Source organism: Neofelis nebulosa, chromosome 2 (assembly GCF_028018385.1).
Source record: "Neofelis nebulosa isolate mNeoNeb1 chromosome 2, mNeoNeb1.pri, whole genome shotgun sequence".
Taxonomy (NCBI): Eukaryota; Metazoa; Chordata; class Mammalia; order Carnivora; family Felidae; genus Neofelis; species Neofelis nebulosa.
This window is the reverse complement of record NC_080783.1, coordinates 95,957,175-95,972,570: the sequence shown is the minus strand read 5'-3', so window position 1 is coordinate 95,972,570 and position 15,396 is coordinate 95,957,175. Positions and strand designations below refer to the sequence as shown.

Here is a 15,396-nt window from a genome sequence, read left to right as displayed (position 1 = left end):
TCATTGAAAACGCATGCACAGAAAAAGACAAAGATTTCTTGGCTGAAAATGCCAAGGAACAAATCCTGTTGGGTGCTAAGACTCACACTAAACAATCACTTTGTAGCAACAAACACAAGAGCAAATAGAGACACCTGGCCTCCCTGTCGCCCTAGGAAGGCTACGGAGGACGGGAGTTTAACCCTCCCGTTTAAAACTTAGAGCAGCCTTCCTGCCCAATACTCAAGTCCTCTTGGGGATCTTCCCCTCTGGTGACCTGTGTTTAAGAAGTTAAGTTAAAAGGAAGGGATAAACAGGGAGCTGCCCTATCAAAAGGCATAAATTTTCAGTCGTACAAGATGAACGAGTTCTAGAAGTCAGCTAGACCACACTGTGCCCCTAGTAATAATGTTGTATATACCCACTTAAACATTCCCTTAGGGTAGATCTTACATTAGGAGTTTTTACTACAATAAAATTTTTTAAAATTTAAAGAATTTAAGTTTATTAATTTAATTGCATTTAAGAAATATATTACTTTTGGGGCGCCTGGGTGGCTCAGTCAGTTGAGCCTCCAACTTTGGCTCAGGTCATGATCTCATGGTTCGTGGGTTCAAGCCCCGTGTTGGGCTCTGTGCTGACAGCTCAGAGCCTGAAGCCTGTTTCGGATCCTGTGTCTCCCTCTCTCTCTGCCCCTCCCCTGCTCATGCTTTGTCTGTCTGTCTGTCTGTCTGTCTCTCTCTCTCTCTCTCAAAAATAAAAAAAAATTTAATTCAAAAAAGAAATATATTACTTTTATACGCAAAATTTAATATTTATTTACTATATAACATAGATATCTGTATGTGTGTATACACACACCTTTTTCAATCCTTCAAAACATGTTCTTCTTTGGTTCTTTTCTGATATCTCCTGCTGGGCAGTTAAGACAGTAATCTTAATATTAACCTAACAGATAAGGAAATGAAAGCAAAGGATAGCTACACTATGTGTAGCAAAAATAGACTTAAAACACAGATTTATTTATTTTATTTTTTTGCCTCTCAAGTTGGGGCTAAAGTTTGGGGCTGTTCACAGCTGTTTTCTGCTAAGTCTTACTTCTGAGCCCACGGTCACACCTGTCATCAGCACACAGGGAATCCATGAGGCTTCTCACCTGAGCAGGACAAACACAGTACTGCCCCAAAATGAAGGCAGCACCAGGCTTTGGAGTCCAGCAGGGCTTGGTGCAAATCACCAGCACTAATCCCAGCTCTACAACTCTGGGCAAGTCACTGTACCTCTCCATATCCATTTCCTCATCTATATAATTGGGGTAGTGATACCTATACCTCACAGGATTGTTCTGAGGATTAAATGAGACAAATCAGAGAAAGTACTTAGCACAGTCCCCAAACGATGGCAAGAAAATCAGTGGTTAATACTGGCCTAAAAGTTTAACTTCTAGATCAAAACCTATCAGATCAGAACAAAAATTCTACAAAAACCCCTTGACTCCCTACCAGACCATAAAACCCACAGCTATATGTTGAGGGCCTACAGGCACTCTGAAAATATGCAATAGAAAAGGAAAAAGAAAAAGAAAAGGAAAAGGAAAAGGAAAAGGAAAAGGAAAAGGAATCTTCCATTGCCAGCAGATGCTGATAGTATTTCTCCCAACAGGGAGAAAAATTAAGAAAACCACATGGATATCCAGACAAGATTCTTATGATGACCATACTACACATCCACTAATAAATTGGCATCCTGTTTTTATACATCAGTTCTATGAGCCTAATTAATCTGAGTCTCCTATATTTGTGTCATTAAAACCAAAACTCAGTCTATAAGGCCATTAGCCAGACTCTGCAGAGCCATAAGGAGGCCAGAGGACATTATCAATAGGGTGATAGGCCTCTTGAAGGAAACTTCTTCCAGACAAACTACTTTACTAGCAGGGGTAACATAGCTTCTAAAGGTTCTATGGCATTAAGAGGAAGAAACAAACAGGGGGAAAGTATGGTGACTTTCCAAATGCATAAGAACCTTCAAGTATAAATCAAAACCACGATAAGACACCACTCATACCCACCAGGATGGCTAGAATTAAAAAAGCAGATAATAACAAGTGCCGATGAGGATGTGGAGAAATTGGAACCCTCATACACTGCTGATGGCAATTTAAAATGGTGCAGCTACTTTGGAAAAGTTTGACAATTCTTCAAATGTTAGATACAGAGTTATGATATAGCCCAGCAATTTTCACTTATAAGTACAAAGCCAAAAGAAATAAGAACATTATTTCCATACAAACACATGTATACAAATGTTTACAGCAGCATTATTCATAATAGCCAAAATGAAACAACCCAAATAAATGTCCATCAACTGATGAATGGATAAACCAAATGTGGGACATCCATATAATGGAATATGATGTAACAATGAAAAGAAAGAAATTACTGATACATGCTACAAAGTGGAGGAAGGCTGGAAACATTATGCAAAGTGACAGACTAAGGGAAGGAAGAAAACATGTGGAGCCACAAAGGACCACAGAGCGTATAAATCCACTTCTATGAAAGCTCAGGATTAGGCTAAACTATATAGACCAAAAGATTAGTGATTGCCTAGGACTAGGAGCAGGGGAAAGGCAAGTTGGAAGTAGAGGAAGCTAAAAGGAGTGGGGCTTCTTTTCATGGCAATGAAAATGTTTTGATCAATGCTATGAATATTAAAAACCATTGACTTATACACTTTAAATGCATGAGTTGCAGGCTGTGTGAATTATATTTTAATAAAGTTATTTTTAAAAAACATGGTTAGGGGCGCCTGGGTTGCTCAGTTGGTTGAGTGTCTCTTAATTTTGGTTCAGATCATGATTCCAGGGTCATGAGATCAGGTCCTGCATCAGGCTCTACACTGAGTAGAGAGCCTGCTTAAGATTCTTTCTCTCCCTCCCTCTGCCCCTCCCCCCTCTCAAAATAAATAAACATTTAAAATCAAAACACCCTTATCTCTATTTTTCCTGGCCAATCTACTATTAAAAATAAACCCCATTTATGAGATACCTACTCTTTGTCAAATGCTAGGCCAGGCAACTTACTTATATTATCTCATTTGTTTCTCCTAACAATTCTATGAGGTAGGCAAAAAACAAACAAACAAACAAAAACCCAAACAACTCAAATATTCCTGTAGATGCCTTCTACTTAGTGATATGAGTAGGCTGAATCCTGATACAGGGAGATGCTGGTAAAACCCAGATGACTAAAAACTCAAAGGGTGCAACTATTTAGAGAAAGGCAGGAGATGGGGAGAAAAAAATCACCATAATTCCATGAAAATGGAAAATTCCATGTGAAAAATTCCATCATTTCATAGACATCCTTGCCCAGGGAAGGCTGCATACACTGGCAGGTCCCTTCAGAAGAGGAGTAATCATATGTAAAAGCACCCGGTGGTGCTGATGTGGAGTACAATAGCACCCAGTAGGATAATCAAAGGAAGGCAGTACAAACATCAAGGAGATGAGTGAGAGTTTTATTCCTTGTTCCCAGACTGGCTTGCTTTTTATATTCCCCCAAAAGGAAAAAGTATCTTTGATAGGATTACAAAAATAGCATCTGTACCTTATAAAATATTTTTCAGAAAATGCAAGCTGTAATAAAGAAGAAAGTAGTCATCAAGCCATAGCCAGCACCAAGAGTTGGTGTTCATCAGTAGTCAATGGTACTACACACAGTTAAATTGAATTGCAATGTTCAAAAGCTAACACGCAGGAAAAGATCTGGAGACCAAAGGGAGAAGAAATGTGCCCTGAAAAACTCTGACCCTGAAACTTCAAAGATGACTATGGAGAAACCAAGTCCACAGACCTGTCCTCTGAAAATAGGACCACTGAGAGAAGGCAAAGAGCCTGCCGAAATCTCCCACCACCAAAAGTGGTCACAAAAAGAGAATGACCCCATTCTCACCTGTCTACCTTAAACCTCCCCACTTCAAGGAAGGTTCCTGAATTAAATCTGTTCACCACAAAGCACAGGGACCAGAGTGGAAGATGGAGAAATGACAAATATGGTGACTTCCAGGCTCAGGTTTCCAAACAGTGACCATCCTCAGGTGAAGGGGCCAGGCCCATTCACAGTGTTGGGCCCTGGTGTCCTTGGGGATGGAACCCTCTCCACTCAACAAATGCCTTGTTCCAACAGTGGGTGCCAAAGGAGAGGCCACAGCCACGGACAAAGGTGTGTTCCTGCTCCTTTATAACAAACCCACAGAGCCCTTGGCCCAGGATCCAGTAGGTCCTACACAGCTGCCAACTTGATATGAAAATAAGAACCAAAGCTTCAAAGAGCATGCAAGAAGTCCAGGCTGCAGCTAAGACAAATGATCTTCATTTCTAAGACCTTTGAGACACAGGAGGGCCATGGTACTTGTCACAGCAGCCATTTGCCAAGGGACCAAGACATGACAGCTGCTCCTGGGCATGGCATCCTGCCCCTAGATTGCCCTAGCAGTTTATCTATGTCTGGCCAGCAGCCAACCATTTCCCTACCTACCAGAGTTAGAACCCAAGCCCAGGACTGAATTTTCAGTTGTATTTTTTTATAGCTCTTAATCCTTCTGCATCCATACCACTTTTCTTCTCCCTTACAATTAAATCTGGCTTGCAGAAAATTGCTAAGAAAGGGCATTTCCAGGAGGAAGGTTGGGGGGCAGAGCGGGGGAAGGAGCTGGAATGAAAAACTGGTAAAACAAAGACACACAAACGATCATTTGAAGAGGCAGTGTTGCCTAATGATTACAAGGAAATTTCAGAGCAAGCAGAAGGTAGGTTCAAACCCCAGTTGTATCCATTACCAGCCGTGAGCCTTCAGAAACACTATTTCCCTTCTCTACCAGGTGTCAAATAATACCTCTACCTAACACAAAGCCCAGCATGATACCCAACACACAGGAGGTGTTGAATAAATACTTATCATCTTAATAAAAGTTATTGCAACTTTACATAAGATGAAGAGCTCCCATGATTCAATCTTTCATTCTGCATCTCTTTAAATGAGCAACTAGTAAATGCCAGGTGGAAGAAGGTTAAAAGATTAAGACACTTAAGGAATACCCTTGCCCTTGTGAGCTTAAAGTCTTTGAGGGCAATAGACACTCAACAAATATACCAATACATAAATTAATGCAGGTATTTAGACCTGTGAAAGAAAAAAAAAAAACCATGGCACTGCAAAAAAAGAATATGGTGGGGGTGGGGGTGGGGGTGGGAGGGGCAAGGCAGGAAAGATCTGATCAGTTATTAAGGTGTACTTTCTTTGTCACCTAAGTTCTATAGCCTGTGTCTGGGAAATGGTTCAAAAAGGAAACAAAAGGATCCTCATTCCCATCTGAAATTCTGGCAACCCAGTTCCCAAAAGAAATACAAATGCCAAAACAAATCTGAGAATGTGCTCAGCCTGATAACTAAACATGTGCACCTTAACGTGGAGAATTCGATTTCCCACCTGGACAAGTAGCTCAGCTCAAAAAGAATGGTAGCACTTAGTGCTGGTAAAGGTGAGTCAACAGACATCCTCACCCATACTGGTGCAAATGTAAATTCGTATGACCTACTTGGAGAACAGTTTCACACTGGGCATCAGAACTATAAGCATATTCTTCGACCCAGACTTCTAGTAATTTATCCTCAAGAAATAAGAAGACAAGCATTATAATACGAACGTGTAAGGACAGTTATTTCAGGTTGCTTCTAGCCCCAAGAAGCTGGAAACAACCTGCATCTTCAGTAGAAAAGTACTTAACAAAATATGTTAAATCCATGCACAGAATACTGAATAGCTTTCAAAAAATAACATACCTCTATTTATCCAAAGATGGGAAAATGTCCAAAACATGGTGGTAAGTAGAGAAAAACCAGTTTGCATAAGGGTATATATAGATTATCTCTATTTATGTAGGAAAAAAAAAAAGATGTATGTGCACACACCAACACAATACACAACTAAACTTTAGCTATGGTTCTCCCTGGAAGGCTCTCTGACAATTGCTATGTCCTTTGTACCTGTATGAATTACCTTAACTTTTTACAAAAATCATATATTACTTTGTTGTGCCCCACACAGATGAGATTTGTTTTAGGGGTGGGATGAAGAAATGAAATCAGGAAATCAAGCAATAATAATCTTTTATTACCTCACTACACTATTACCCCATGTCCCTAGGTCAAAAGCAACTTTCTCAATATGCGAGTATATGTCTGGGTTTTTAGATTTTTTTCCTTGCAAAGTCCTTTGTTCTATACTGTTCAAAGGAAATTAAAACAAAAGCATAATTTCAAAGTATCCCACTATGACTATTGAAAAAACATTTTCAAAACTCCAAGGATGGAAAATAAGTGATCTAACATTTTTTGAGCACATACTCATGTCACATTCAGTATCGTGTCTTATCTTCACCACAACACCATTTGGTAGTTGTCACAGCCCACCCCCTTTCACAGAGGAGGTAACTGAGGTTTCGAAAAATTCGTGCGTCACTCAAGGTCACAGAGCAGTTGAGTGCAGGTCTGATAGGAGACTCTTCTCGGGGACAGCAGCAGTTTTCCAGTGGCTGCTGTAACCAAGCACCACAAACTTAGGGGCTTAAATAAAAGAAATTTACTCTCTCACAGTTCTGGAAGCTGGAAGTTCAAAATCAAGGCGTTGGCAGTGGGGCCCACGCTCCCTCTGAAACCTGTAGGGCAGAATCCCTCCTTGCTTCCTTGAGCTACTGGTGTTTGCCAACCATCCTTGGAGTTCCTTGGCTTGTAGATACAGGACTCTGAACACTGCCCCTGCTGTCACATGTGCTTCTGTCTTGGTGTATCTTCTCCTCTTCCTATAAGGACTCCAGTCAAATGGGATTAGGACCTCATCTCACTTAGTTGTATCTGCAAAGACCCTATTTCCCAAAACGTCACATTCTGTAGCAGTGGGGATTAGGATTTCAGTATCTTTTGGGGGACACATTTCTACCCATAGTAGACTAAGGAAGCCTACACTTCTTTCTCTAACACATCCTGCCCACAGCACCACAACCCATTAATATCATGCCTGTGTCATGGCAGGCTTCATAGAACTTCCCACAACTGTGGAACTTCCCATGGCAACTCTCTTTGCCTTCAGGCAAGACTAAATCCAAACTGGTCAAGGCATGTGAGCTCAGGTCCCGCTATCAAGGCTCTCTACCTTCTACACTGGTTCTCATCAGCTGTTGAGGGACTCTCTGAAATTATTTATTCTTCCAGGTTCAGGTTCAAAATACACTCAAGAGCTTGGTAATGTTAAGAGCACTAGAAAAGTGTGGAGGAAAGATGGTTCACTCTCCCAAAGCCCCTGATTTAGGGTCAGACCGAATGCTCTGTGCAAAGAGGGGGAGGGAGGCATGGTACTACTTCACTGTGTTCCTGGTATAACTCCTGGCCTTTGCAGTCCTCTTAGATCAGACACCAAAAGCAAATTGCCGATATGCTATTTCTTGACTGAATCAGTTTCTTTTCTTTTTCAATTTCCAGAGCTGTTTCCAAAAGCAGCAAGAATGTTGCTGAAACCAGTCATCAAAACCTATCCTGTCGACTGGTAGTTTTCAGGCCAAGGCATTTGGCTCAGCAGATTGGGGGCGGGGGAGAAAGACCGAGCAAGGACCCTGCATGGGTGAGAACCGGCGTGCCCCATTTATTTCACATGAAGAGACACACCAGGATTTATGCCTCTCTAAGAATATCTACCCCAGAGCTCTCAAATTTGCTTTCCAATATGCTGCTGAGCATCATGCCATGTGGAGGTACATTTGGAACAAGTGAATAGCCTCCCAGGTTGTGTTTTTGCCTCAGTGTTGCAGAAGTTCAAGCCTGTAAAGGTGAACAGCCTCCCATCTGCCTCCACCTCTCCATCTCAGCAAGCTGACGAATGGCCCAAGGAGACAGCTGGGACTGGGGAGTGTTCACGGGCCTCCCACCTGTGTTGAAATCATGCAAAATGTCAGAGGCCTCCAATGAGTGTCAAGCTGTACCTTCCATGGCAAGCATCCTGATGGCCCTCCACAGCTGATGGCAGCAGGAAGCTGTACTTCCTATGGCCTTACATAGTACACAAGGCTGACAATGGCTGAGACAGGCGCGAAATGCCCTGTGTCATTTGGCCATGCCAGGTTCCTCCTACACTAATTTCTCCCACACCCACCTCCTCCAGCACCTCCTTCCTCCCCTACCTTTCTCTCATTTCCAAGTCCCCTGGACTTTGATTTAGTAACAACTTTGTTTTTAAAAAATGGATTAGGGGCGCCTGGTTGGCTCAGTCGGTTAAGCATCTGACTCTTGATTTCGGCTCAGGTTATGATATTCATGAGTTTGAGCCCTGCATTGAGCTCTGCACTATCAGGATTGGGATTTTCTCTCTCCCTCTCTCTGTCCCTTCCCAGCTTGCACGTGGTCTCTCTGTCCCTCTCAAAGTAAATTTTAAAAGTTAAAAAAAATTTTTTAATAAAAAAATGGATTAAAAATTATCGAACTACCTAAAGAGGTACTGTCCAATACAGTAGCCACCAGCCACATGTGGCTATTTATGGTTCAATTAATTTAAATAAAGTTAAAAATGTAGCCACATAGCAAATGGTGAATGGCCACACGTGGGTAATGGCTTGATGATACTGCACAGTGCAGCTATAGAACAATAATGATTGTAGAGATTTCTGCTGGACAGCTCTGGTCTAAAGGATATAAAGAGCATCTCCTCTCTTTCTTCTGTCCCCAGTCCCCCTCCCTGAGGAGATCTTGCTGCCAGTCTCCTTTATATCCTTGTAGAGATTTTTTTTATATGCCTAAACAGTGTGTGTGGATGCAAACCTCTTTTGTTAAAACAAATGAGAAGAGACCCTAAACGCTGTTTTGTTCTATGCTTTCTTCACTTAATGACACTTGGACATCACAATGCACATGTACACATAGTGCTTCATTCTTTTAGTGGCCTCACAGCAATCTACTGTCACCAGGACAACCATCACCACCCTATCCTTCTAGCCACGCTCCTCTGTGTCCCCCTGTGTGGCCCTGCACCCTTCCTTCCCCAAAACACGTTCATCCTATCCCACTCTCCACATCCTCAGACTCTTTTCCGCCTCTTGCTCTCACCAGTTGGCCTAAGAAAAACCTGGTTTGGGGCGCCTGGGTGGCGCAGTCGGTTAAGCGTCCGACTTCAGCCAGGTCACGATCTCACGGTCCGTGAGTTCGAGCCCCGCGTCAGGCTCTGGGCTGATGGCTCAGAGCCTGGAGCCTGTTTCCGATTCTGTGTCTCCCTCTCTCTCTGTCCCAAAAATAAAAATAAACGTTGAAAAAAAAAAAAAGTTTAAAAAAAAAGAAAAACCTGGTTGCTCCCTGAGGAAGCTGCCTCCCCCACCTTGGAAGCAGAGGCAGTGTGTTCTCTCTCATCCACATACTCGCAGCCTATGTGCCTCATGGTGAATTACAAACCAGTCCTCCGGCTTTTTCCCTTCCATGCTTCCAGTCAGTCTCAGGCTAAACTAGTCAGGATGCGTCCTTGCCATTAGCCCCAACCACCTGGTCCCTCTCTTTTTGTGGCTGATGGAAACAACACCTGCTTCACTGCCTTCATCTCCTCCCCAACTCTGCAACCATTGCTTCAATCCCAGATGGAGCATCTGGCCAATACCTGGTGGAACGTACGTCCCTGACCTTTTGTTCTTGCCTGACATCAGCCACCCATTCCCAGCCTAAATTCACACCAGTAGGCAAACCGCCTGTGAAATGCTGGATTTGAGCATCTCATTCTCAGATCAGTGCCCCACACCTAGGACTGTCTACCTAAGCAAGATTTCTCAACCATGAGGGCCATTTGTTAATTTTGCCATGGCCATTACATTTAGTGAAAGAAGCCAGTCACAAAACAAATAGCTTATGATTGTACTTATGTGAGGTACCTACAGTAATCAAATGCATAGAAACAAAGTAGAATCATGGCTGCAAAGGGCTGGGGGAGAGGGAAAAGGGAAGCTGTTTAGTAAGTATGAAGTTTCAGCTTTGCATGATGAAGGAGCTCACAACCGTAAAATGAATATATTTAATACTACTAAACCACACACTTAAAATGTTTAAGATGGTAAATCCAGTGGTAGTGTTTTTTACCACAATAAAAAGGAAGTGCAAAACAAAACGATTGAGGGCTACACCCTATGGTGATGCTAAAGGCATCCTCTCTTCCGCTGGGCATCAAGCACCCAGCCAGCACACACAGTATCAGGCAGCAAGGCTGACAAAGGTCCCACTGCTCCCTGTACTGGCAATTCCAAGCTCAAGATTCTCTCTGAAGCTTAGAGTCAAAGTAGGACAAATTAGAGGAATTAACTAAGGACCAGTTGGGTATTTCCTCATTTATTATTCTCCAGCAACTAACTGAAAACCAGTGGTTTTTCTAGCTATGCCTCTCATAATTCATTCATGCCCATTAATACGCAAACATCGGTTTCTCATCTGGCAGTGATTCCATGAATTTTTAATTACATGGGATGAGGCAGAGATTAAAACTTTAAACTAAAGCCAACAATACAATGGATTGTGGGATATTGTTTTAATCCCTACATTTAAGAATCTCCAAATAAATTCACTGGCATCATTGCATGAATCTGGGAATTATCAAAGCAACTACTCGGAATTTTTGCCTTTGGGGTATCATGAGAGATATACATTTTTGTAATGGTACCTATTTTGCAACCACTGAAAACCAAAACACATTTCTTGTCATCAGTCTTTTCATCTTGGAAAACTCAAGGCCACCTGGCAAATGCTCAAAGAGATCCTGACTATGGAAAAGCTACAATAATTTGTAGATTTGTGACTAATACATAAGAAACTCATTTCAGCATAAAGGAAATCAGATTTAAAAGAGCAAATTAGAAGAGAGAAATTGAGTAACACTGAACTCAATTCCTTCTGGAATCGCAAATCAAATTCTGGATTATTATTTCTAAAGTAAGAAAAGACAGAGAGGGAAGAGCTCTCTCTTTTGAGGTCAAGGCCCAAAAGAATTATACTATAAGCCACATAAGTAATTAAAATTTTTTAAAAGCCACATTAGAAAAAAGAAACAGAAGCAAGTAAAATTAATTATAATAGTTTAATCCAATATATCCAAAATATTCTTTAAAAAAAAAAAAGATTTGGTGGGGCGCCTGGGTGGCTAAGTCAGTTAAGCGTCTGACTTCAGCTCAGGTCACGATCTCACAGCCCGTGAGTTCGAGCCCCACGTCGGGCTCTGGGCTGGTGGCTCAGAGCCTGGAGCCTGCTTCCAATTCTGTGTCTCCCTCTCTCTCTGCCCCTCCCCCATTAATGCTCTGTCTCTCTCTGCCTCAAAAATAAATAAACGTTAAAAAAAAAAAAAAAAGATTTGGGGGCGCCTGTGTGGCTCAGTCAGTTGAGCATCCAACTTCGGCTCAGGCCATGCTCTCACAGTTCATGGGTTCAAGGTCCGCATCTGGCTCTGTGCTGACAGGTCAGAACCTACAGCCTGTTTCGGATTCTGTGTCTCCCTCCCTCTCTGCCCCTCCCTGCTTGTGCTCTGTCTCTCTCAAAAATAAATAAACATCTTTAAAAAAAATTTTTTTTTAATTTTAACTTTTAAGTAACCTCTACACCCAACATGGAACCTGAACTCACACCCCCCCACCCCGAGATCAAGAGTTGAACGCTCTACCAACTGAGGCAGCCAGGAGCCCCATATCCAAAATATTCTTATATCAACATACAATCAATATTTTTAAAGTTATGAATAAAATGTTTACTTTTTTTTTTTTTTACTAAGTCTTTGGGATGTAGTGTGTATTTTATACTTACAACACCTCTTAGTTCAGACCAGCTACACCTAAGTGCCAGAATAGCCACCAGCAGTTATTGCACCAGACAGTACAACTATAGAACCAAAGAACATATCATCCTCGGAGAGAGACAGGACTAACTCTTAAAATGTGAGCATATTTCTAGATTGTTCTCACTGTATTCCTCAAATCATAGCCAGCAACCACTTGGGTTGTTGCATTGGCTGCTCCTTTGGCTGCACCACTGTTAATTCAACTTTGATCATTATAGTACCATAGTTTGAAATTTCACAAAATCAATTTACTACAATTGTTCTCTTAAGTTTTTCAACCATAAGTTGACTCAAAAAAATCAACTTCATCCTGAACAATATCATCTGGGGCATCATACATTCGATACTTCATATTTGTTAAAAGAGCTAATGTACATTTAAATAAATATGTAATACTTAAAAGAAGTTTCTATGCTCTACCTAAAGCCAACAATGAAATAAAATGTGTTCTCATTTGTGAATCAGCTATAGCATCATCTTTCAAAAGCTTTCCATTTGGCATATGCAACCCCAGATATATTACTACCAGAGTCCCCTAGCACCTAACGTTTGTATCTCAACATTCATACATTTAAGTATGACACAGCATCCTCATCAAGAGAACCTTCTGTCTGGGCACCACACAAATCACACTGTGGATAACATTTACTCATTTGTATTAAATTGTCCAAAAGTACAGAGGTAGGGTAAATGACCAGTGGTGGCTCAGTCTCAGGGGAGCCCCCTTAATAATTACCTAATAATAAAGATGGCAGCTGAACTACATGCCAAACTTATATATTATATATATGTTATATAGATATATAGATATATACACAGACATTATATATACATATATATACACATATACATACTGTTCTAATATAACATATATTACATTATATTATATTATACATATATAATATATACAATATCTCTGTGAAGGAGCTATTGTTGTTTTTCTGCTTTTCTAGATGAGGAAACAAGGCATAGAACAGTTAGCAACTTCCTATGGTCACAGAGCTAGCAAGTGGTAAGCTAAGATTCAAAGCCAAGATATCTAACTCTGGAACCTGTGCTATCAGCCTGGAGATTTAAAATGGAATAAAGAGATGCAAGTTGGAAAAGATGTGTTTTATGGTCACAAACTCAAATTCCTCAAAGACAAAACCATCACCCACAGGATGTAGAGACTGGGAGAAGCCACACCCTCTAATAGAGGAATATAAGACCAGTAGGGTAATCTAGAACACCCTCAAGATATCTCCCATAAATTACAGTGGAAAAGTCATCTTACTTACGAAGAAAAAAAAAAGCATGAAAATTCCAGAGAACAAAGATTCCAAAAACACATAGAGAAAGAGGATGGAAGAATGGATGGATTGAAGCATAGGTCAATGGATAGATGGACAGAAGGACAGACAAATGAGCATACAAACATTCACTCCAGACTCAAGAGCAGAGGACAGGGAGAATTATAAAAGGATGTCCCATCTCTGTGACCATCCCAGAAGGTGCCTATCATACGGCTGATATCACAGCAGGCACGCTCAAAGTAAACTTGGGTCCTCATTCTCATCCCTGGAACCAAAGTTGCAAGGTGAGTTATGCTGACAGCCTAATTACGTGGCCTTCCTTTGCAAGGGTTCGGCAGCCTGGGACAAGATAAAAATCCACTTACATGTACTCCCTATGGGCAGAGTGTACAGCGGCAGCATTGCTGTAACGCCACAGGACAATCGCCGATGACAGGACGTCGAGGATGGCATCAAACTAGGAGAAGGAGACACGGCATTAGTGTTTTCCAGCGTTAAAAAAGCATGACGGTGAAGACACAAGACACAAAGGCTTGGAATCTGAGCCAGTGATCTCAGAGCAAAGAAGCTTCACATCATCATGATATAGGCTACTCATCATCCTCATGTTGGGTCCTGGGAATATGGACCTGAGGTCACCCGACATGCCGGCCTGGTGGCAGTGCCATGGCTTCTCCTCAGAGCTCCCACTGCTCCCACGGACTGAGAAAGCACACTCTGTGGTGCAGTGGGCTCTGCTCCCTGGGCCCCAGCTTCTAGCGCTCTGGAGATACAGGGAGATATGGGGAGAGTTGTACTGTTCTGACCCATATCCCCCAGCAGACAAATAATTGCAGCACTTTCCCCTACATCCCAAGTAAAAGATTCAGGATAAGGATTCTATGTTTCCGGCTCTCGATGCGATTGTTCTATATAAAGTTCAAGGGTGAGACTGAGAGTAAGGTTCAGGGTGAGATACCCCAAGGATTCTGGGAAATCTAACATTTCAGAATTGTATAAAAAATTCAATGCTCTTGTTTGAATGAATGAGTGAACGTGTGAGGGACAGAGACAGAAGAAAGGGGATAAAAGGGAGGGGTGGGTGTGGGGGGGGCATTTTTCTGGAGAGACTGTCCATACCTTTCAAAAGATTCTGAAAACAATCTACAACCTCCAAAACTTTAAGTTCTCACATCAAAGGGCAGAAGTGGGTTTGGGAACAGGAACACATGCCCTCAGGTACAGGAAACCCTAAAGCTACATAGGAGGATGTTGGAGCTCTCCAGATGAGTCACTGCACCACATCTCACTTTTCAGCTGGAAAACTCCAAGCACTAGCACTGTCTTGAAGGAATGTGGGGAAACTACACCCAAGCTTGCAACATGCCTAGCCTATAAAACATCTGAGATCTGTTTTCTCTGACCAATTCCCATCAGGAAACAGGTTCAGGACCCAGGTTACTCCTAATGGGGCTACAGACTGACTTGTCTAGTGCCAGCAGCCCCAATCCTAACCCCAACACCTCTGCCTGTACCAGTAAATGCTTCACTCCAGTGTGTACCCACTTTCAAACCTACAACCTTGAGGGAGAAAAACAGGCTAAAACCATCCTCTCAACCAGGCGTGGAAAATGAGGTCCCTAATCTGTTCTGGAGACGTGTAGAGTATCGTTGTTTCCTTCAAAATTGTAGTTGTTTTTTTTTTTTTTTATAGAAGCTATTTCCATAAAAGGTTTGTCACGCTAAGCTCTCTTCAGCTAACCACCCTCTGAACTGCCAGCCCAGAGTGAGATTTGTGGGCTCAGGAAAAACGTGCAAAACTTCATAAAAGTACATTTCAGGTTACTTACTGCAAACCCAAAAGCAGAGGCGCTGTACCTCATAACGGAGACAGCTAAAAAGAAAGAAAATATTATTCAGCATATTTTAAGACCTCATGGATATTTTCTCTCATTTATGAGTATATTAATATAGTTGATAGGGCCTTTTAAACATCAGTGGAAAAGTTCCAAGAGCATTAAGTTAAAAATTAACTGTACTTGTCAACCCTATGAACTGAAAAAAGTAAAGTGAAGGTGAAAAGATTGTGGACTCCACTGGCAACAGCAACCCTTCCCACTGCGTCCTCTAGCACCAAAGGGCTGGCTTCAGAATGAAAATGCCCAAGCACCTGTCAATCAAATGGCTGCTGAGACTTTGAGACTTTAGCAATTGGGAACAGAGAGCTGGGAACCACATGA

At 41.8% G+C, this 15,396-nt stretch overlaps 1 protein-coding gene across 4 annotated transcripts in view; it reads right to left on the bottom strand.

Moving 5' to 3' along the window:
- The window catches only part of TMEM163 (transmembrane protein 163), a 263,560-nt gene that overhangs the window by 111,383 nt on the left and 136,781 nt on the right, over positions 1 to 15,396 (bottom strand). For all 4 annotated transcript variants that reach the window (XR_009251633.1, XM_058695108.1, XM_058695092.1 and 1 more), the window contains exons 3-4: positions 15,007 to 15,050; positions 13,543 to 13,634 (exon numbers count right to left, since the gene is read on the bottom strand). Coding sequence is in view for 3 of the 4 variants with exons in the window: in XM_058695108.1 (XP_058551091.1) it covers positions 13,543 to 13,634; positions 15,007 to 15,050 (136 nt within the window). In the remaining variant the exon portion in view is untranslated. The remainder of the gene's footprint in view (positions 1 to 13,542; positions 13,635 to 15,006; positions 15,051 to 15,396) is intronic.